The sequence below is a fragment of the Astyanax mexicanus genome, chromosome 18 (genome assembly GCF_023375975.1).
Source record: "Astyanax mexicanus isolate ESR-SI-001 chromosome 18, AstMex3_surface, whole genome shotgun sequence".
In the NCBI taxonomy this organism is placed as follows: domain Eukaryota; kingdom Metazoa; phylum Chordata; class Actinopteri; order Characiformes; family Acestrorhamphidae; genus Astyanax; species Astyanax mexicanus.
Genome location: NC_064425.1, coordinates 23995042 through 24018955, shown reverse-complemented (window position 1 = coordinate 24018955; position 23914 = coordinate 23995042). Strand labels below are relative to the sequence as shown.

The 23914-nt window shown below is 38.2% G+C and overlaps 2 protein-coding genes across 2 annotated transcripts; one reads left to right on the top strand and one right to left on the bottom strand.

Moving 5' to 3' along the window:
- Positions 1 to 23273, bottom strand: rab4b (RAB4B, member RAS oncogene family). Its single transcript, XM_007260900.4, has 8 exons — positions 23069 to 23273; positions 8712 to 8792; positions 8046 to 8160; positions 7875 to 7937; positions 5157 to 5311; positions 4444 to 4539; positions 3430 to 3605; positions 1 to 3003 (listed from the first exon to the last, which is right to left on the bottom strand). The coding sequence occupies exons 1-7, from the start codon at positions 23082 to 23084 to the stop codon at positions 3490 to 3492; spliced, it is 642 nt and encodes a 213-aa protein (XP_007260962.1). The 5' UTR covers positions 23085 to 23273; the 3' UTR covers positions 1 to 3003; positions 3430 to 3489.
- On the top strand, positions 14482 to 17507 carry LOC111197384 (uncharacterized). Its single transcript, XM_049466854.1, has 5 exons — positions 14482 to 14603; positions 15365 to 15616; positions 16316 to 16567; positions 17000 to 17102; positions 17188 to 17507. Exons 1-5 carry the CDS (start codon positions 14558 to 14560, stop codon positions 17402 to 17404), a joined length of 870 nt encoding a protein of 289 aa, XP_049322811.1. The 5' UTR covers positions 14482 to 14557; the 3' UTR covers positions 17405 to 17507.
- Positions 23274 to 23914: the final 641 nt, after the last annotated feature.

Sequence of the window (23914 nt, the reverse complement as noted above, 5' to 3'; positions counted from 1 at the left end):
TTGTAAAAAAAAAAAAAAGGCAGGTAGACATATAATGCCTGATCAGTGTATATACACCATATGCAGTGCATGTGGTTCTTCCTTCCTTCATTTAATTCAGATCACTGAAATGGTGTTGGACTGTGCTCAGTTGTTCTTTAGTAAGGAATGATCCCTCCTGGAATATTTCTCCTCATTACAGCATATATATTTAAATTAATAGAAATTTTACAATTCTATAGGTACAGTATATAAACAGTCAAAAAAAGTGCACTTGCAGAGAAAAAACAAAACCAAAAAAACAAACAGGAGAGAACAAAAAGAGCCACCACACATTACAGAGACGGTATTTAAAAACACAGAGGCTGAAATGGGCTCGACTGTGGCAGGTAATGAAGACTGTGATGGTGGGTGACTGGGGAGAGGACGGGCACTGTCCTGGCCATCACCTGAAACTGCCGTATGCAGCCACGCCCACAAAACAAGCCAATCCGGCCATTCATTTAACCCACCCAGCATTACTACCCCCTTCCAACTAGTCAACAAACTTGGTTTAATCATTCACGTTGGTCAGGAGGTCTTTATGTGGATGGTTTTCAGTCACTACGCTGTGCAATGATTCTCTGCTCGTCAAACAGAGAAAAAGAAAATAAATAAATGAAAAATCAGCCTTCTAATTTTTTTTGGGATCCACAATATTCTATATGCTATACTACAGATCTGCACTTATTACGATTGTGGTTCATCATGCATTCTTAAGGAACTGCACAAAATCACTACAGAAACTACAGAAAACAACCTAATATGAATTGAGCTATCCATGCTCCGCCCACAACTGTAATGTACTTTTGTATCAACTTTCTGAAAAAAAAATTGTAAATTGAAGAAAACAAAAGTTCCATTAAACCCAATGAAAAATAGGTAGATGGTGCTCTTTCCCTAAATCACTACTATACTGTAATACTGGTCAGCACAGGTGTCTGTGGGCTGAGGTTAATCAAGTTGAGGATGCGGCGCTTTCCTCCAAACATGGCTGCATTACCCAACTGAGGTATATAAATGTATAAATTAGCACTGAATTTGTACTTAAATGTTGCAATAAATTAGCTTTGAAAACATGACTCTCAACAAAGTGCGCAAAATTTCTCATTACATTTAATTACAATTGTGATCATCCAAAAACACCTCAGTTTAAAAGCATGTTACTCATTTCAAATGGTATTTATTTAGTCTGAACTGACATTTATAATAAAACAAAGCAATTTTTCCCCTTCTCCCCAATTTAGCTCAATCAACTAACCCACCCACTCAAGAAGACTCCCTGCATCAATCATTTGCAATATTCCCAGCACTAGGAGGCTGTGAAGTCAGACAACGGAGCATCACTATACAGCCAACAACCTCAGAGGAAAGCGCCAGACCCCAGCTCTGATACATCAGCAAGCAGATGCCTGTGCCATCCAGTTTCACCACAGGAATAAGGGAAGAGAGTGCCATGATACTACCCAAAAAGAGCATTGCCAAATATGCTCTCACACTCTAAATTTAACATGTTTAAGTTTCCAAATGTTTCATAATGAATCTTTCGATGAGCTTGACACTAAGAACAGTATGCTAATTTCTCATTATCTTTTGTAAAATTTGTGTCAATGTTCCATAAAGCTTGTTTAACTTAGCAACAGTTGCTAGACAGGCATGGAAAGATCAACTATAGTGCTACGTTTTGGGGGCCACATTACCAAATATACTAAAGCTAGATATAAACTTGCTGTTTGTTTATGCGTTTACAAAAATCTAATTTTCACATACATCCCTATGCCACAGCAGCAACGAAAAAAATACAGATATGGGTAAATGCGGAGGGGAAAATAGGCACAGAGCCTTTTTTTTTATGTTGCTGAATGTCTGCACTGTCTCTGTCGTTTTTTTGTGTGTGTACAGCACTCATTTCTAAAGATGTGCAAAATTGATGAACACAGGACACACAAGACAGCAATCATGAATAGGAGAACGTATAGTTAACAGCAAGTTTATCTCTAGCCTACGAACGATAATGAACTCTATGACACCAAGGGGATCTCTGTTGTATCTCTAAGGATAAAACAGGAAATTAATGTCAGTCCATTACGTGGAGATTCATGCTAGGGTTGATATGCACCAGATTAGGCTGACTGTGTCACTATGGGTGTTTCGAGGGCCAGCTTTAAAGATCCATCATCTTACATTTGTGCTTTAAAGGCTTTTTTTTTTTTTACCTGAAAAGATCTCACTTTAGGTGTGTTGTCAACACAGTGGTACAACTTGGTACAAGAGAATTCAATAATCATACAAAGCCTAAAACAGGAAGGTAGATACACACAAGCACACACACACACACACAATGTTGACTGTACCTTATGAGAAACATGTTTCTTCTTTAAAGCCTGGGGTATTCTTCTAAATACACTGTGAATTTAACTCTTAACTATCTCTAAAACTCTGATCTGTGCCAAAAGCAAAACAACCAGACTCGTTTAAACCAATTGCCCTCATTTTTAACTGATTTGTGCTAAATAACTTGAAGAATGTTAATTTGGTTTAAGACATTATTTATATGAAAAACACAGAATGTTACCATTTCCACCTCTCCTAGATTACTGTTTTTCCCAGTGTGCAGATTCCAGGCTGATGGCTGTTTACTCTACACGAACAATGCGAGTGTGATTGTGTATATACAAATGAAAATCACAGGATAAGGTTATATTTGCAAGTTCCCTACAAAGCACCCTTCCCCCCCAGGCCACCAAGGCTGCAGTCTCACTAGCCACCAGTCACCTCTACTGGTCCTGTCTTCCTGCTCCACACTGCTTAGTGAGGGGCACCTCTCAGCGGAGCAGCAGCCCACTCCCCTGGGTCAGTGGGCGAAGGTTGCAGGTGGGCTTCATAAGAAATTATCCAGATGTGTCTGGGTATGGAGGGTTGCTGTCGACGATTGGACAAACGTGGTGGATTTAACCTGCAAACCCAGAGACACCTGGAAGAGAGCTGTGAGAGAAAGAGAAAAGAGAAAGAAAAAAAAAGTACAAAATCTACATTACATCCAAAAAAAACTAATGAATGCATTTAGCAATGTTAAGCTGCAACAATTGCTTAAACAGACGTGAACAGTAATAAAGTAAATGTAATTACTCTAGTAAAAATACATGAAAAATCGATTTAAATAAAGTTCTAAAATTCTTAAAATTCTATTTTTGATTACTTGAATGTACTTTAATTAATCTGCATTTCAAATTAAAACATCACATTTTTTACTCCACTACATTATCCAAAATCTATTAATCCTTCTGACTTGTGAATGCTGGGTGACTCATGTAAAACTCGCACCGCATCAAATCCTGACAGCAATGCTCCAAAATCTACTAGTAACCCTTCCCTAGAAAGTCGAGGCTCTATTTGGAGAACTGGGCTAACCTGAAGCGGGGGAGGTAAGACGTAGGGATTCAGGGAGAAGGAAGGGAAAGGGGCCGACCCCTAGCAGTTACACTGCTGCTTGGTCTGTGCAGCAGTTCCCCTCGGCTGCCTCAACTGCCTCAGAGATGCATCGCCATACTGGATACCAGAGCCCATTCTTTCAGGATCCAGTTCACCTACACGTGTGCAAAAACAACAAATGTATAACAGAAGGAATAAAAACAATAGCTTAAACACAGAATTGTTGATAAGAAGTATTTTTCAGACTATTAGGTGTACCTAAAATCCTTATTTTTTCCCGAAATTGTCAGTGTGCCTTATGTATGAGTTCTACTGGTCAGGTTGTAATGAGCAGTGAAGCTACTCTGACAAATTACAGAGTATAAAAGAGAGCTAGTGCTGCTAATCGGGGCTGCCTATGCTGCTAACCGGGGCTGGGTAGCCCAGCTAACCATGGCTAGCTAGGGCTGCTAACCGAGGCTGGCTATGCTGCTAACCATGGCTGGGTAGCCTGGCTAACCATGGCTAGCTAGGGCTGCTAACCATGGCTGGCTATGCTGCTAACCGCAACTGGGTAGCGCTGTTAACCGGGGTCGGCTGACGCTGCTAACCGTAGCAGACTATGTTGCTAAGTGGAGCTGAGTAGCACTGCTAAGCGGGGATGGCTAGCACTGCTAACCGAGGCTGGCTATGCTGCTAACCGGGGCTGGCTAGCACTGCTAACCGTAGCTAGCGCTCACCCTTGGACAAAATACTTGAATTGTAAGCTTACTGTAAATAAACAAAATCTGTGTTGATTAAAATCCAGCACTCAGATTCCCTATTAGAAGAGAAACATGGTGACACCTTTGCTTACTTCGATGTAGGCATCCTTACAAGAGTCGCTTAATGTGCATTATAATCTGGTGCACTTTATAATCCAAATAATAGAATAAATCAAAATGAAGTGTAATAAAGGTTTATTGTAAAGACAGATCACTCTGCTCTTTGTAGCTGTTGATTAATTTCTCTTACCAGACTCTATCTTGTTAAGAATTGTGCGAGCACATTTTAGAAAGGCCTCCTCCACATTCTCCCCAGTTAAAGCACTCGTCTCCAGAAACATCAACTCTATAGAAGAAAAGGGAAAGGATAAAATGTCAGTCAAAGTGTTAACAGGTGCATTAAATACTATAACACTAATTTTTTTCTTTGCCTTTATATTCTTTAGGGCATGATTTCTTAGTTATATTACAATACTGGTATACTATATTTTACACAGACTTTTTAATTATTATTAAATGTTAAGGAACTGTGTTTTTGAAAAATCCATACAGTATTACAATACATAATACTGCAATACTGATGTTTTCTTACACCTGTAGCCTTTCAAGAGTAAAGAGTAGAGCAGAGAGCATTAGCTCTGTACATTGTAGTTAGGCAGATCTCCAAAAGAAGGATAAGAGGCCCCTGTTCTTATAAGCAAATAAATGACTAGAGTAATGGCATTTCTACATTTCTACTAACAGTGTCTACCACATCAGTATATATTCACATGCACAATTCTGTAATTAGAATAAATATATGTGCCATTGTTTTTATTTTGCAAATAATGTATAATCACCAATTCACCTTACACTTATATTACCTAACCAGTGTTTTCAGGAGCATCCACAAACAGTAGATTTGGTTGCAACTAAAAAGCACAGGCAGTGGAAAGAATAAGAATGGTGTTATTAGGTGCTCACCATTCTCTTGCGCAAACCGAGATGCCTCTAGGAAGGTGACCTCGCGGTCAGCATCCAAATCCTTTTTGTTCCCACACAGGATGATGACAATATTGGGGCTGGCCAGTGTCCGTGCGTCAGTCAGCCAGTTAGTCAGAGCATTGTATGTCTCTCGACTGAGGAGTACACAGACATAACAAAATATGAGTCATTCTGCCAATACTGCACTCTGCCATTTCTGGCTCTCAGCTTCCTACATGAGGCAAAACCCAAACAAAACTATCCCTTCCCTGTCTGTCTGTCTGCCTGCCTCTTAGTTTCTCTGTCTACACTGAACTATACTGTAATTTACCCCATGTAATAATTAATAATAAAAAATATGTATTAAATCATGTGAAAAAGAAAAGCAAAAAGTTCTCTTTTGGAGCAAGTAAGATAATATGATGCCTACATTCTGACTATTGGAATTCTATGTTACTATTGTTAGTCACATATTTTACTAAACTATACCCCTATAGACGATATAGCCCAAAAATAATCATACAATATTTCAGGGTATTTTTGCGTTAACGATACTGTAACACATTTTTAAGATTTTTACAGTTACCTTTTAACTGTATTGTAATATATCAGGCGAGAGAGTCTTCAGCACAGCTACAGTGAGGACCATTTGGAGGAAAATGAAGTGTAGATAAAAGTAGCGGATGGCTTAAAAGGTAATTCGGTAGATTTGTTAACTGAACACATGAACACTCTCACAACAGACAAGCTTGGGGCGACATGGAGAAATTTGAGCTAAAACAATATGCTTTAGCATATGAATATGGAATCATACAAGCATACCAGGAGGTCAAAATGCAGGCCTGTTTTTGTCAGGTCTGGTTTTAGAGACCACTCTGGTGAGAATGTATAATTGCACTTTTGAAATTGTGTATTTGAATACATTTTTCTTGTTAATTTTCTTCATTTACAAAATACTGCCAAATGCAGAGGAAGAATCTGCATCTGACATCTGACAAACCTACAAGACCACTTTGTTTTAAGAATTAATATTTTAGATGTTACAGGAATGGTTGTGCCAAGACACTGATACCATTCATTAGAATATTTATTATTCCGCTGGAATAATACCTTTTCCTTTTAATACTACAATTAAAAGGAATAATACTGCTTTTAATTTAAATTAAAATGAAAACATCTTAGGAACTGCTGCTTTAATAAATCACTCTTAATCTAAAATAATAATAAAAAAAAGAAATTAAGTAATACGTGAGTAATCTTGCACCATACATCTCTCTCACATCATTTACCATGGCAACTGTGGTCTTACACTGAGAAATAAGGGAATGCATTTCTTTAAGCTATTTAATGCTTGGGCTGCTTGCCTGGGCTGCAGCTGTTAACACACTTCCTTTCTGTATTGTACTTTAACTAAAAAAAAAAAAAAAAAAAAAAAAAACAACACACACAATCCATCACAGGCGTTCCTCCTGTTCCTCATCCCTCCACTCAGTTTATGCCCAGAGCCCAGTCACTGCACTATCTAATAGACTGGAGCTCTTCTGGGCTGCTGCCCGCCTGAAGATGACATTTTATTACAGCCCTGTCGCTCTAGATCAGGCTGTTCCCTCCATCTCCATTATCACGACAGCGCCATGGCAACCCAGGGCTTATCAAATAAAACACTACAGCCGCCCTCTATTTACATTACTGCCGCAAAAGTGAACAGCTGGGTCCTTTATCTCAATAGTTCTAAATAAAATTTGCACCCACAGATCCTGCTAGAACATGCTAGTGGCAAATCACTCAAGAAAAATACAAGAATAACTCACAAACAGGATTCATATTTTCTAGTTGTACTTTATTTTCTCCTCAATTTTGGAAGGCAGATTACCCCACCTGATCTTCTCATTATTAGAAGGCTAGAACATTCCTACTCTGTTACGTGAAGTCAACCACCACATGCTTTTAATCTGCTGCTGATGCAGCATTACTGGGTAGTTATCCACCAGCATCACACTAGAGGTGATGTGGGGAGAAGATGCCATCTACTCACCCAGAGAGAGCAGGGCTATTTGTGCTCTCTCTGACTCAAGATTAGATTCTAACGGCAATATATGGATCATAGTGACAGTGCCTTAGGGTGTTTTCACCCCAGCACCATGTAGTACATTTAAAACAGACCCCAGTTCATTTAAACTGATAGTGCAGTTTGTTTTGGCAGAGGTAATATAAAAAAAATCTAAAAGTGAGAGTAGTTGGTCTCATGTTTGAGCTTATTTAAATGCTATGTTCCTATTTTAGTTCATTGTTTTTGCTAAACTTTAGTAAGGGGTGGGCGATATGCACCTAAAATAGCCTCACAATATTTCAAGGTAACTTACCCAGCCTGATTTTATTTGAATAAATAATGTCAGAAAACAAAGTCTACTACAAAACTAAAGTGCAGCAATATAAACTGCAATCAAAGAATTAAAAATACTTTAAGAATATTGTGATATCACAATATGGAGTACAGAACTGATAAGATAAGGTGGAATGGTCATCATCCAGTATCCTGTCCTCACTAAAGTGCTCCACAGCAAATCTCCAAAACCTAGTGAGACTGATACTTTTGTCCATACCCTAAACTTGCCATTTATGCTTTGTGTCTTAAAACTTAAACTTAAAACTTTTTCTCTAGCCTAAAGACTTGTGACATGACTGGGTTGTGCATTTTGTGACATATCTGACTCATACCTTGTGATGTCATACACAAGAAGTGCCCCAGCTGCTCCACGGTAGTAGCTGCGAGTCACTGACCTATGACACATCAGAAATAAGTACTGTTATGTAAGTAATAACAACAACAACAACAACAACAGTACCAAGAGTTGACCTCACCATTAGTGACTAATCACATGCTTTTACCTGAAGCGTTCCTGCCCTGCTGTGTCCCAGATCTGCAGTTTGACCGTTTTGCCACCAACGTTGACGACCCTGGAGCCAAACTCCACGCCGATAGTGTGATTGGAGTCTTGTTTGACTGAAACATCAGATGCATTCAGATTACATACATTAGTTACAGATTACATGCCTGATTTCTTGAGATACTTCATTGCATGTTCTTATTCATGTGAAATTAGTTTAAATTCCTATTAAAAAGAAGTCAATAGTCAAGAATGATGAGGAACGATGGTCAGCGATTATTTGTAGTCCATGCTAACTGGCTCACAAAAACGCTTTTAAGCCAGGTTGATACATTTTAGCTTTAATTTTTATTCTAAAATGTATTCCCATCATTTTGATGGATGAATAAAGGAGTGTTTGCTATGATCAATTCCAAAGTTTCTGCATTAAACATATCAGCAGAGGATTTTCACTTTTCGCTCAGCTTCTTAGATGATCTGTCTTTTCGAGCCTTATTCACATTTCAAAAGCATTCACATTCAAAACTATCGTTCCTTCAAAGAGCTTCTAAAGACAAGGCCTTTCTCTTATGCTGCTCTGACACACTGGGAATTAAAGGTCATTATTTAATTGAAGCTGCAGAGTGTGAGAATTTGTGTGTAGAGGAAGACATTAGTAAGCTCTTACACTTGTTTTCGATGAACTGGTGAAGAAGGCAGGATTTTCCAGTCCCCGCACTGCCAATCACAAGGAACTTGAACAGGAAATCTGAAACCATAAGAGAAAGAGAGATCAGAGAACAGAGAAGGGAAAAAGACAGAGAGGAGAGATGAGAGCACACAAGGGGGTAAAAAAAATCAATAAGACAGTTGCGGATAGAGCAGGAAAGTGCTAGAAGCCTCTCTCTCTGTTCGATCTCCGTCCAGTTTATTATCTAAGGATTGGTCTTCAATCCTCTTAGCTTCATTGTGTATGATTTTCCACTTTTTGTGTGAGGTCTGATACTCCACATGGCAATTTTACTCCACAGGCTAGAAAGGTTAAAGTGCCAAAAGGGTATTTTAGTGTGATTCAGGAAAAATATTTAGTCAAAGTCTTTATTGGAAGGTCCAGCTACTCTGCAGCAATCTTAATGACATGCACAAGCAGTAAAATACAACAAGCATTATGCAAGGCTTGGTTCTTTTGCTGCTGCTCTAGCTAAAAATTACAAAATTTCACTTTTTCCCCATCACTTCTGAACTCCCTCTCATTAAAACAGTCTGCCTAGCTTTGCATTCCTGGACAAGCTGGGAGAACCAGAACTGACATTGGTTGAGAAAGAAGCATATTGACTAATGTAGAGTAATATTACAAGATTTTACACAAATGTGACACAGGTTATCTGTCTATAAAGCGATGGATGTCTTTAAAGAGTTTTTGATGTATATCTGGTTCGGTTAGTTTTGGTTTTACGCTGATTAGTAAGCGCACTAAAGGACTACATGGACTGCATCTTCCTATACTTGACACTATATTCCTGTGCACAACACTATAAAAGCAAAATAAGCATAACAGATTATTCTCAGTCTTTTTATTTTTGTTCTGTGCCTCACACCATGGTATAACTCCCACAGTCCAGTACAATTTCAGTACGGTGTGTTAAACAAACAACAGAAACTCCAAATTAATGTTTTACTTTTCCACTTTAAGTAAAAACAAGGACTAGACAGAACATAGTGTTTTAAAGAAGTGCATCTTAATGAAAGAAAAAGCAGCTAAAAAGGAGATAGACTTAACTTTTTAGATATAGATATAACTTTTTATTTAACTGAAGTTAAATCTGGTCTATTTTCATACACATGTCAAAGAGTTTATAGGTAAGCTCTCAGTTCAGGTTTGATTGGGTTAAGATCAGGGTTTTGCTTAGTAGTTGCGTTTCATGTTTTTTGCTGCTTGTAATGAGCGTTGTGGTCTCAGAACATGAGACATGTAGGTTTGGAACTGACTGTGGGAAGAATAAACAGGTATGACTACAGTACAGTCACTTCTTCTCTGCAAAGTCAAGATTCACACTATTTTTAAGAGCTTGCTGTTTTCTCCTGCTGCAGTTTGCTGCTTCATACCTCCCCTGTGTGCACCACGTGCCCAAATCTGCACAGATCTGATTGGCTGAGGATTATCTTTGGCCTGTTTCCAATGAATGCAATTGGTCTATACTACACATCCCTCATTGTAAAGGTTAGAACTAATATGCTGCTCAAAATGTAATATTTTCCATGCGAAACAGACAACTTTCAATCATGTTTTTTTCCAATATTCTGCAATTCTACCTCCATTATTTAAATGCAACAGCTAGTGTACCCTCTGCTTCTATTGTAGATTTTTATATCCCCCCCCAGAACTCGTTTTTTAAAACGTTATTCAGCTCTATTCAAAAAAGGTGTGGTTATTGAAAAACAGCTGGTTATGGGCGGGACCAATAACAGACCATCAGCTCCGCTCAGCTCCGCAGCCTGTGACCGCGAGGCAGCCCTCAGGGGCGGGTTTATTTAAATGAGCAGGCTGTCTCTCCACAGTCTTTCTCCCTCCTCTGGGCTCTACTGTGCAGACTCAGGTATCAGGATCGCCAACATGGCGGAAGATTTCGGCTTCATTTTCACTGAACGAATGGGAACGGAGACACGACGTCCATCTTTTTTTGTCTCTGGCGTGGACCAAACTGTGACCCGCGTTCTGTGATCGTTTATAAAGAAAACATACACGTACTGTTACTCCCCATTGAAGGGTTAATTTACAGTAACAGTGATTACAGGAATCACTTTTCTAATCTGTTGGGCCAGCATAATACTGCTGCGTAATGCACATGCACACAGGACTTCAGCACAACTTCAGTATTTTTTAAAAGGTTACCATAAGGGTTGCGATAACAATGCTACTATAATGTTTAGCCCTTGTTGACACCCTTGTTTTTTTTTAATCTGCCTAAGTTTCAACTGGAAGCTGACCAGAAATTAGCTCTGAAAGCTTTGACTGACAGTACAGAGCAATCTGTACTGGTCTCAATAACAGCACTACAAAAATCAGCTAAGCTATAAAAACAGCTTGTGTGATTTAGGAAGTGTTCCACTCTGATGAAACTGGCAGTTTCAAATCAGAGATTGGCAGTGTGACTGAAACTAAGAGCCTAAGAACGGTAATTAAAAAAAAAGAAGAACACAAAAGCAACAAGCTGACACTCCTTTGGGTACAGTGTTGCGGCAAATAAGTCACAGCAAGTCCAACTCAACATCCCTAAATAATACCTTCACAGTCTGTCACATATCATCACAGCGCAAAACAATTCACACAATCACACAAACAAATGACAGTGGCAAATGACATCATGGGGGTGGTATGCTGAAGGGGTGTGCAGATGCGCTGGCAGACCGAAACTGATCTTGACCTCACCCACACAGCTGAGCACAGGGTCGAGGTATCGGCTTGCCTGAGCACAGCCGGTCAGAAAAAGCCCTTTATACTGATGGAGGAGGGATCTGTGTGTAGGGCAAGCAGACACATAACCACAGGGTCCTGAACACAAGCAGGATTTATTCTAGCAGCGGATGTGGCCAGCTGTGATGTAAACGGACAACATGGGCTGCATGATACTGCCATGGACAAGACAATACTGGAGCAATAAAAGACGTATTACAACTACTAGGCAAACATGTGTTATGACTACCAGGCAAACAAACTCTGAACTAGGGCTGGGAGATTAATCAAATTAATTGGATTAACCTAATTATTGTTTTTTAATATATTTAATTTTATTTCAAAATTTTCCCATTTTCTTTCCAATTTAGCACGGCCAATCACCCAACCCACTCACTAGGACTCCCCCTATCACTAGTAATGCAACACACCAGGAGGGTGAAGACTAGCACATGCTTCCTCCGAAACACGTGAAGTCAGCCAACGCTTTTTTTCGAGCTGCTGCTGATGCAGCATTGCTGAGTAGGATCACAGGAAAGTGCAGCGGCTTGGTTCCGGCGCATTAGCTCACAGACGCCCTATGTTGTAAACATCACCCTTTAGTAATGTGGGGAGAGAGCGCCATCTACCCACCCAGAGGGTGCAGGGCCAATTTTGCTCCCTCTGAGCGCCGGCAGCTTGATGGTAAAGCTGCATGAGCGGGATTTCGAATCTGTGACCTCCCGCTCATAGCAGCGCTTTAGACCACTGGACCACTTGGCACCCTCAATATATAACAAGAAAACTGTCTACAATACTTAACAGCATGTGTTACTGAACAGGATCAAATACTCCTAAAGATGCAAATACCAGAAATTATGGATTTATTAGTGTGAGTTTCACAGAATTTCACAAATAATATATTTTCACCATAATTTATTCAGCGCCCCCCACATGGAGTAATGAAGCAGTAACTTAGGGTGAGAGTTTTACAGGGTTAAGACTGCATATGTTTTAATAAAATATAATATAATTGACGGCTAGTATAATTTTGATACAATACAATACACTTGAGACACTCTTTTTTAATAATCTTAATATATTGTCCCACTCCTCTTTTTTTGGTACAAGAAGCTCAAGTTACTCTGTTGGCTCATTGTTTAAATTCTTCCCTCTGTTGCTTGAAAACTGCAGAATGGAGAGGGCAGAGTTCACAATTCATGCTTCCTAAAAAATTTCCCAGGGTTTTCTCTGTGTTCTTATGCTACTTTTACTTACACACACTGAGGGACAATAATACAGTTAAAATAAAGTTATGGATTAAATAAACATGCCTGGTCTCTGCTTCTTTCATTGGTGTTGTTCACTGGCTCAGAAATGACTACCCAAATAATCTTTACACATCTGTACTTGTAAACAAACAAAATCTGTCTCTGAAAGTATATCATATACAAACTAGAAAAGTGCATTTCCTGAAGGAAACACAGGATGGTTGCGCAGCTAAAATGGCTCCCACCGTTTGCTATTGTGGTTGATATGGTGTTACTAAGTGGTTGCTAGGTGCTTGCTAGGGTGTCTGTGGTTGTTGCTAAGGTGTTGCTAAGCCGTTACTAGGTGGTTGCTTTGGTGTTGCTATAGTGTCTGTGGTGTATGCTAAGTGGTTGCTAGGTGGTTTCTAAGACATTGATATAATATCCATGGTGGTTACTATGGTGTTGTCAAGCAGTTGCTAGGTGGTTACTAAGGCATTGCTATAGTATCCATAGTGGTTGCTATGATGTTGCTAAGCAGTTGCTATGGTGTTTGCTAAGGCGTTGCTATGGTATCGCTAAGCAGTTGCTCAGTTGTTGCTATGGTGTCTGTGGTGGTTGCTATGATGTTGTAAAGCAGTTGATAGGTAGTTGCTAAGGTGGTGCTAGATGGTTGCTAAGGTGTTGCTAAGGTATCCATGGTTGTGGCTGTGATGTTGCTAAGCAGTTGCTAGGTGGTTCCTAAAGTGTTGCTAGGTGGTTGCTAAGGCATTGCTATGGTATCCATGGCATTGCTATGGTGTTGCTAAGCAGTTGCTAAGCTATTGCTAGGTGGTTGCTAAGGTGGTGGGTCAGTAATTCATTTGCCTAAATTAATAGAGGTAGAAGGCGTTCCTATGGTATCCATGGTTTGCTATGGTGTTGCTAAGCAGTTGCTAAGCTATTGCTAGGTTGTTCCTAAGGTGTCTGTGGTGGTTGCTAGGGTGTTGCTATGGTGTCTGTGGTGGCTGCTATGATGTTGCTAAGCAGTTGTTAGGTAGTTGCTCAAGTGTTGCTAGGTGGTTGCTAAGGTGTCTGTGGTGGTTGCTATGATGTTGCTAAGCAGTTGCAAGGTTGTTGCTAAGGTGTTACCAGGTAAGGTGTTGCTAAGGTGGTTGCTAAGTAATGTATTTGCATAACTCAGTAGAAGTATTTTTATTCTCTTTACGCTGTAAATCCAATTAAACAGGATTTTTTTCACTCTCTGTAATTAAACAGGTCAATATTCTTAAGGCACTGAATATATCCTTATGATCATCTATCATGATTTTAAAAGGCCAAGCAGCTGAATCCAAGATTTACCTCACCAATTTACCTCAGCAATATAGGCGAGCAGATACTAGCAATAAAGTGTATAATTAAAATATTGTCATATTGCCCAGCTCTACCTGCCATTAAAATTGCTGCTTCAGAGGTTATATACTATTGAGAAGTATTGCAGGGACTAGTCTGTAGGAAACTGTGTGTGCATTTGAACTGTGTCAGCAATGGGTGCAACTTAAAGCACAGAGAGGGTTTAAGTTTGGTCTTGGACTTCACAATATTTTTAATGGCATTGATTAGTGGATTTATTTAATGAATGTACTCCTATGCTATCTACTTTATTCATAAAACAACTATATAACAGTCATTGCACACGAAGAGCATCAGAATTCCATTGGCAGGATAACCATGGCAACGAAGAGCTGTGGAACACTCATGATGTCACAGGGACAGTGACATCACTCTAACAGTGACATCATTCTAACAGTCACACACTGACATTCGAAAGGTGAAGGTGTACGACTAACAGCAGCACGTTTTCAGAGAACGATGAGCTTCAGAAATCTCTCAGATACTCCTCCTTTACAACAGTCAGGTAAGTTATGTAGAGAAAGGAACAATACATTAAAACTTCTAATTATATTTATTAATGAATCAAGTTCGGCTGAACATACGCTACAAAGTTATGTCTAGCTAAAGGGGGAAAATTATGTTGGGCAACTCCTCTAAAATTATTTAGTTATTTTATTTCAACACGTTAATCTTTTGTAACAGGTAAAGTTAACAATACAAAACTAATGATCGTTCATGTTACCGGAAGGCCCCAATGGATTAGGGCCCCGAGGAACCACAGGCAAGAGAGGCAAATGTAGTCTCCTGAGCATACAGACAGAATAATCAGGAGGTAATTCCCGCCCACAAGGAACATTGATAGGTCTCCTAAGCACACAGACAGACCAATTAGAATGTAAAGCATCCCCCCAGAGAACACTGTTAGGTCTCTTAAGCACATTTAAAGACCAATCAGAATGTAAACTCTGCCCACAAAGAACATGAATCGTCAGTAGCAGTCACAGACCAATAAACAGGCAGTTTTAAAGTCGCTAACGCAAATCAACCAACAAACTATGTCAAAATAAAAGTCACCAAGCAGTAACACAAAATACTTACATACTGAAGGCTAAATTTACTGTCACACATTTGCCTCTCTTTTTTATTTTCAAAAAATGATCTGATCTGTGATCTGTTCTAAACATATAAATGATTACATATCTGCATATTGCAATCAGGGAATCAGTGCATCCCTAGAATATATTATTTATTGCACACTAAAGCATTTCTTATGTACTGTTCCAGGCACTGCAATGTCCTTTCAGACCGGAGGTGGCAGCAATGGCCTGGTATTTAAAGCTGTGTCAACAGACACACCACTTGTCAGTGGTGGGGGACATGTTGTGATTCCCACCGATGTAGCCTCTGTGATCCCACTTCAAAAAGGAGGCAGCGATGGGACGGTATACAATTTTGTACCATCACAGACCCCTCATATAAGAGATGGTGTCATGGTCCCTGTAGACGTGCCCTTAAGCAGTGACATAATTTCAGAAGGTAAGTTGTGTGAACAAATGTACAATCGTAAACCTTCAAAATGTTAAACTAGACAGAATTCAAAAGCTAGGATATGCCTACAAAGAACACTAACAGGTCTCCTGAGTACACAGACAAACCAATCAGGATGTATATCCCGCCCACAAATAATGCTATTAAGTATCCTAACCATATTTAAAGACCAATCAGAATGTAATCCCTGCCCACAAAGAACATGGATCGTCAGTATGTGGGCGGGATTTGAAAGGGACTCGAATTTGGTAAGTTCTGAGTCATTTTAGCCTGGTAATGTGAACTGTAGCCTAATACAGACAATAAACAGGCAGTTTTAAAGTCACTTAATGAACACACTATGTCAAAATAAAAGTCATTAAGCAGTAATACAAAATACTTAAACACTGAAGGCTAAAATTACTGTCACACATTTGCCTCTCTTTTTTTATTTTTAAAATATTATCTGATCTGTGATGTAAAAACAGTAATCAGATCCAAACAGTGAGTTTTATGATACATTACACCACTACTATTGCTAGTACTAATTTCATTAGAATGCTAATTACAATAGATCCACTCTCATTTATCTTAACATTTCTAAACATATAAATGATTACATATCTGCATATTGCAATCAGAGAATCAGTGCATCTATAGAACATATTATTTATTGCACACTAAAGCATTTCTCATGTACTGTTCCAGGCACTGCAATGTCCTTTCAGACCAGAGGTGGCAGCAATGGCCTGGTATTTAAAGCTGTGTCAACAGACACACCACTTGTCAGTGGTGGGGGACATGTTGTGATTCCCACCGATGTAGCCTCTGTGATCCCACTTCAAAAAGGAGGCAGCGATGGGACGGTACACAATTTTGTACCATCACAGACCCCTCATATAAGAGGTGGTGTCATGGTCCCTGTAGACGTGCCCTTAAGCAGTGACATAATTTCAAAAGGTAAGTTGCGTAAAAAAATGTACAATCGTAAACCTTCAAAATGTTAAACTAGACAGAATTCAAAAGCTAGGACATGTCTAGCAAATGGATAACGTTACAGTGAAAATTTCTTAGCACAGTTCCAGTAAATATATTAATTTATTTTGCACTACTGTGCTATCTTATATTTAATCATTCTGATATATTTGTAACTTCACAAATACAAAACTAATGCTAAATTTGATTAGTATGCTAATCTCTACATATTAGTGCTACTGGGCCAAAATTCTTAATTTAATGAAAAGTTCAAACCTTCAAAAGTGTTTTATCAATGTATCATGTTGAACTAAACAGAATGTAATGAAGTTAGGCTGGGCTACTGCTCTAAATTATGCTTACTAAATGCATTTTTAACCTAACTAATACAAAACATACACTATGTTTTACCAAAAGACCAAAGAGGTGGCAGCTCTGGAAATCAGCAGCAAAGAAAGAGACAAAGATCAGAGGACCGACATCCAGATCCTCGTCCTAAAAAGGGGCCACATAGTAAAAGGTAAATTTCATGCTAAATTTTGTTGCACTGTGTTCCTGTACTCAGATGTAATGACCTATTGACTCTTGACTTAAATGTTTAAAAGGATGTTCAGAGGAAGATCCAGAATGTGCACATCAGAGAAGTTTGATGACAATGTCTCCAGGCCAATCACGATGTGGCAGATTGAAGAGCGTGAAGAGATGAAAAGGGAGGCCAGAAGTAATCGTCAATACAAAGCAAGAAGAACTAAGTTCGGCTTGGACCGCAATGTCTGGGTTAACAGAGAGCTGTACCCCGAGAACTTACTTTTACATTTTTGATACTCAGCCCTATTTTTGGCTGTGTGACTGTTTCAACATTCACTATAGCTCTTCATTACACATTTAATTCATTTACATGAATTAAAGCTCCACATTATGTCTATGTACTGGTGTTTTTGTTCTGTTATTTGTTTGTACTGTGCGGGTCGACCCGAGGGGGATGGGTTTCTCTTTCTGAGTCTTGGTTTCTCCTAAGGTTTCTCCCTCTTAATGTAAGGGAGTTTTTCCTTGCCACTGTTGTCACCACAATTATTGGCATTACTGTGGTGCTCGCTCATAAGAGACTTGGACCCGTTTTTTTTTGTAAATCTGTTTTGTGACAACTTTTACTGTAAAAAGGGCTATATAAATAAAACTGAATTGAACTGAATTGAACATTTAAAGCTCTGGCTTTAAAATAACTTTGAAGTTAGCCATTTTTGTCTTTTGAGTCGTTCTGCGACTAGAGCTGGGTGATAAAGCAAAAATATTTATTTTATTTTATTTGTTTACAGCCATTTGTATAACACAAAATATTTGGGCATGCAAACACAATGTCTCAGTAGCATTAAATTCTTTATGTATATCAGTAGCTTCTTAAAAACTGCTACTACCCCATAACAAGTACAGTCATGTTTATGTGAACATTACTACACCCCATCCAATTAAACATGACATTATTCCTCCTTAAGCACTGGCATAATCCATGTTATGGAATATGCTTAAAAAAAACTATACTGTGCCTCACAATATGGCATAATTCTACATCCGTGCTTTCACCATGCTAGAAAAGGCAAGAACAGAAGTGTTCCTATTTACTCAGTGCACTACTTCCCTTTACTTACAACATGGGGGGTAGGAGGGGAAACAATTTGAATTCACATTGTTTTAAGAGTTATCAGAGTGAATGCGCATGCTAAACTAAAATCTACATCAAAGTACACACAACTGTGCGTGTACCATGTTACCATAACAACTTGAGACCCAGTCCCCATTTTAACGATACGAAACAAATCTGTACTAACAAAATCCGCAACCAAAAGGGGATTTCCACACATTCAGAGTAAAGCAATAGAAAGACTTAGTGTATGTGAATGTGTGCCTGTGTGTGTGTGTCTGTGTGTGTGACCTATTTAACCTGCATATTGCTGTTCACCACAGGATGTTAATGAAAAATGCAGGTCCAACAAACATCTTGGTTACTAGTTTTTATTTTTTATTATTATTATTATTTTTTAAAGGTTTTCATCCCAAGGCCCAATCCTATTTCAACCTTGACACTACCACTTAGCCCTAACCCACTGTTTTGCATGTGTGTTGCATGTGGGTGAGGGTGTCCTGATTCTTGTTAAGCTGGAAGGCTGGGGGGAAATGTTAGGGCTACATGGCCCTTCAAACTGAGGGCTATGAGAATCACTGGCAAAATTGCCGCATAAACAACCGATGACACCCACAGATATTATTAGTAGTATTGAGTTTTAAATTAACATTACAATAATTACTATATTACAATAGTTATATATGTAGTAAAAATGTTTTATGGAAAAGAAGAAAAACAAAATCTTCGTAGTTTTGTCTCATTAGCTAGCTAGCTAGTTAACTTTTCTGTTCCACGTTACATGGTGCTTTAGACAGCAGAGGATGCAGCATTTAAGGTGAAAACGAAAAATTTAATACAAAAGCTAATTTAGGTAACTTGACAGAAGAATAGACATTAATATTTAATTGCTGCAGTACCTGCTCCCTTTCTGAAGACATATGAAGCACTAATGCTAACTAGTAAACAAGCATCTAGGTTGCTTAACTTCAACTTTACCGCTCCACTGCTATCACATCAGCCCGGTAGGGTCAGTTACGGGCCAGTGTATCACAGTATTTGTCAAGAACCTGACAGTTTCATGGTACCTTTTTTTTTTTTGCATGACTGGGCTTTTATATAGGTTTTGGACTTACTTTACTGTTGGGAATTAATTTAATATAAAACAATAAGGCTTTAAATTAAGGTTTTTTATCACAGTTGGGTTTACTTTGTCCCACAAAATAACAGATTATTTGAAGAAATCAGACTAGCAGAAAAAAAGCTGAAGAATGCAAACAACAGACCTTAAAAAGAGATTAACCTGAAAATCAGCAATACCCCAATATCCGTATTCACTACACATAACCCCAAACTAAGCTTAGTGATGGAGCTCAAGTTGGTAAATGTTGCAAGTTATACTTAAACTAGTCATACAGAATCTACTGGACAATTATTAATAAAGTGCCTATGAAAGACATGTACACCATTCACTGTCTGTCTGCAGCAAAGAGAGAACAGAAGAAATGGTGCTCGGTTTCAGTGAGAGAGGAAGGGGATGGGGGGGAGTCTGAGGAACCTGAAACTGATATCTTCATGAATATTTCATCATATTACAGTGCAAATACATTAGGCAATATACTAGACACAAGAAAGGCAAGAAAACAGAGACAACCTCTATGTACAGTGACTTCCCATGTCATGTGATCTCACAGGTCTAAATATAAGGCTGCTTAATGAGACAAACAGCTAAATCCTAAACAATCCAATCAATACAATCATGACACCTGGTTTCCAAACAAGGTAAAAACTTTTCTCTTGTTGTAAGTTGAGAGGCATGGTCAGCATAGTGTCTAAACTTACACAGATCTCTGTGTTGCAGTTTGTATCGTTAGATGCTCTCATATCAAATTTGAAATAATAGTGATGCCAGATATACACTGCCTGGCCAAAAAAAAAAAATCATCACCTGGATTTATCTAAGCAAATGTTTGCTGCAGTTGGTCAGGTTTAGGTTTAGCAACAGTATGTTCTCAAAGAATGAGGTCAGCTGACTACCTGAATATACTGAATATAGAGCAGGTTATTCCATCAATGGATTTTGTTCTTCCCTGATGACACGGGCATATTCCAAGATGACAATGTCAGGATTCATGGGGCTGGAATTGTAAAAGAGTGATTCAGGGAGCATGAGATCATCATTTTCACACATGGATTGTTCACCACAGAGTCCAGACCTTAACGGCATTGAGAATCTTTGGGATGTGCTAGAGAAGGCTTTGCACAGCAGTCAGACTCATCAATGAAAGATCTGGTTGAAAATTTAATGCAACACTGTATTGAAATAAAATGTAAAATTGCAGAAGCTTATTAAAACAATGCAACAATGAATGCATGCCACAATCAAAGCTAAGAGAGTGTGAACATTTTTTTCCTTTTGGCCAGGCAGTGCATACGAAGCTCTTTTTGACCTAAAGGTGAATCTCTAATATAAGTTTTAATTGGTTGAATTGGTTGAACCAAGTTTTAATTGGTTGAATTTAGAACATTTGCAGTTTTAGATTTTTATCATTTTTGATATATCTACAATTGGTGTTTTGCCTATTTATAATATAAAGAATTAGTGCCATCAACTAGTAGTGCTATCAACTTTAACTTAAATGAATTATGTTATATAGTTTGGCCCCAACTACCTTCTGTATTGCATGCCTAGTGATGTATTAGTACTCTTGGGTTGCCTTTTATCTGTAACTGGTGGATTCCATCCATTGCTGGTCTGAAACTGACCAATGGACGCATCCATCATATCTGAAACCTGTCACTATTCATCAGAGAGATTTGTTTGTAATGTTTGCAAATAGCTTACAGCTGCTGGAGTTTCTGCAGTGCTTCTGATAAGCAGTAGAACCTGAGGGGCTTTTACTCATATGATGAAGAAAATAAAAAAAAATAATGAAGGGATCTAGTACACAATTATGTTTGTCTCCCTCCCAAAATACACCCAAGTCCCTTTTTGCATTGTGATTTAAATATAAAAAAGTACACTTTGCCAATCTACCATTGATGCTTTTAATTACATTTAAATAACCTCTATTAGTTAAAAGCTTAAGTCTTTTGAAGAGAAAGGTGTGGTTAATCTGGTGAATCACAGAATATTTACAATATGCGACTGTATTACATTTTAACTGATTGAAACCACTACTTTTGATATTTACACTGTGTTAAATGTAACATAATTCAGGAAGATGAAAAATAATGAACTTAAAAACAGGAGTTTTGCATAGGGCTGAGCCAGGACGTATTAATATTTACCCAACTAACAACAACCACAACCCACAACGACAATCTGATACTGGCTCAACAGGAATCTAGAAGCACTGCATAACACTATGTTCATGGTTCACTGCTTCAACTGCCAAGTATTCAGACTTACAGAGAAACTAAAAAAAATACCATTACAAGGTATTCTATGAACAGAAACACTCCTTAGTCTGATCTCATTTCCTTAAACCATATAAACACATAACTATCCTTAGCACACAACTTAGGCACAATAAATAATATCTAAGTTTAAATTAATGTTTGAATCGGGTCTGAGCCAATCATACCCTACACAATTTTCACTGTGACTGTCAGCTCTGACTGCACCAACTGGACTCATCACAATTGAAAATCAAGGTTATAAAAGAGCTAAAAGTCATGTAGTGTAACTCCAGCTTTACCCATTTTACTATTGTTTACTACTGTTGAGTCAAGCTTCACAATAATATGTTTGTTCTGCACAAGGGAAACAGTTTTAAACAGCAGCTTCAAAAGTGTCTTACATCAGTCTTGTGATTCATCAACCACAGAGTGACACCATTTAAGATTTCCCTAAAACAGAGCTCACTTCCTTTAACCATATACAAGTCACAGAGTTTTTTTTTTTCTTTCAACCAGTAAAAGCTGAGTTTCGACTTGAGCAACACTTGTGTCATTTTAGGCTAATCCAGCTCAGCACATTGTAACAGCTGTTACACTATAGCTAAAGCTACACTTTTGTACTGGCCAATATGGAAGCCCTTTCCTGCCACCTAAAGTTAACAAAAAACTGCTTATACTTCACTGCATGTACATAGAAAATATATAGCTATAAATATGTTTTTTTACATTTGAGAGATTTTTAGGAAAGCCCCAGTACATTCTTTTCCTATTATTAAGCAAACTGCTCTTATTTTGAGGTATTAAGTCATTATTTTAAGATGGCAAGTATGTTTGCTTTAAAAAAATGACTTACTACCTCAAAATAATGACTTACTATCTCAAAATAATGACTTACTATCTCAAAATAATGATTTACTATCTCAAAATAATGATCTACTACCTCAAAATAATGATCTACTACCTCAAAATAATGACTTACTATCTCAAAATAATTACATACCATCTCAAAATAATTACTTACTGTCTCAGATAGGTTACTATAACTAGTTAGGTTATCTTAACTAATTAATTACAGCTAGCGTTAGCTACCAGCGTCAGAATAATTAGTTAACTAAGCGTAGCCTAGCTAACGTCAGATGTTACAGTTAGCTGAACCCGGTTAGCTAACTTAGCTTTCTCACTTCTCCATCTTGGAACCGGATGCGAATTATACTGACAGAAGCTCTGAATCTCTCTAAAGCTCTTTCTCTACAGGGGAAAGGTGTAGGTTAGTTATATATGGACCGCTCCAGCTGTTCTCCTGAAGGCAGGCAGACCCTTCCAGTTCACCCAGCTGTCAACAACTCCAGCTTTATACTGGTGTAAACACGCTAGCCAGGAGGCTAACAGCCCAGCTAGCCTGCCTGCATTGGCCCGGTAGCTAGCATAGCTTAGTTAACGGTCCATTTAAAAAGGTCTATGGTTACCGTATGTCTCTGACATGTCGACCCCGCTGTGGAAAGGCCTGGGCTCGGCTGGACTCTGGCAGTAACTCCGTGCTCTTCTCTCTCCAGGCAGGACTTTTTTGTTACTTGGTTTCCAACGCCGTTAGCCAGCAGGCTAGCTAACCTAGCTGTGCCTTCCGTACCGCCGCCACACCGCTCTGCTTCACCAACAGCAACCGTCGACTCAGCTGCGAATCGCTCCTTTGAGCCGATTCCTTTCGACCCAACCGAGTCGCAGTTTTCTTTTTTTCTAACTATGTATGTATTTACGTATGTATTTATTTATTTCAAAACTGAAAACTAGATAAAAATATAAATATTATTAAAAAAATATATAAATTATTTTTTATTATATTATGTTCCAAAGGTTACTGTAAAAAAGAGGTTTACAAAAAAATATATAATATACCTTATATAAAATATATATATTTTTCAACAATATGTTGACCGCCACATAATTGAGAAAAACGATATTATTGTAATTTTGCAAAACCATTTTGTGCTACTAATTATGACAATAGCAGAATACTACATTTGCACCTAATGTTTAAAAGTCAATATGCTTATTGCTGATAATAATAATCAGACACTGGATTTAAAATACAAAAAAAAAAAATCAATATCCAATATATTGGATTCCAGTCTATGAATAAAAAAATGAATTAACAAATAATATATTTAAAAACGTAGGTCAATACACTGGCTCCTATCGCTAAGTGAAAACAATGGGTCAGCAAAAATGATTGAGGTTAAACATGTAGATATGTACATACGATAAATATGATAGTTTTTTTTTAGATGTATATATATGTCAAAATAAGGTATATT

Coding starts and splice junctions, on each gene's coding strand:
- LOC111197384 (XM_049466854.1), top strand. CDS start 14,558: ATGAGCTTCAGAAATCTCTCAGATACTCCTCCTTTACAACAGTCAG. Junction 14,604..15,364: donor TCCTCCTTTACAACAGTCAG/GTAAGTTATGTA, acceptor GTACTGTTCCAG/GCACTGCAATGTCCTTTCAG. Junction 17,103..17,187: donor AAGGGGCCACATAGTAAAAG/GTAAATTTCATG, acceptor AATGTTTAAAAG/GATGTTCAGAGGAAGATCCA.
- rab4b (XM_007260900.4), bottom strand. Junction 7,938..8,045: donor GCAGGGCAGGAACGCTTCAG/GTAAAAGCATGT, acceptor GATGTGTCATAG/GTCAGTGACTCGCAGCTACT. Junction 5,312..7,874: donor CTTGTGTATGACATCACAAG/GTATGAGTCAGA, acceptor TGTACTCCTCAG/TCGAGAGACATACAATGCTC.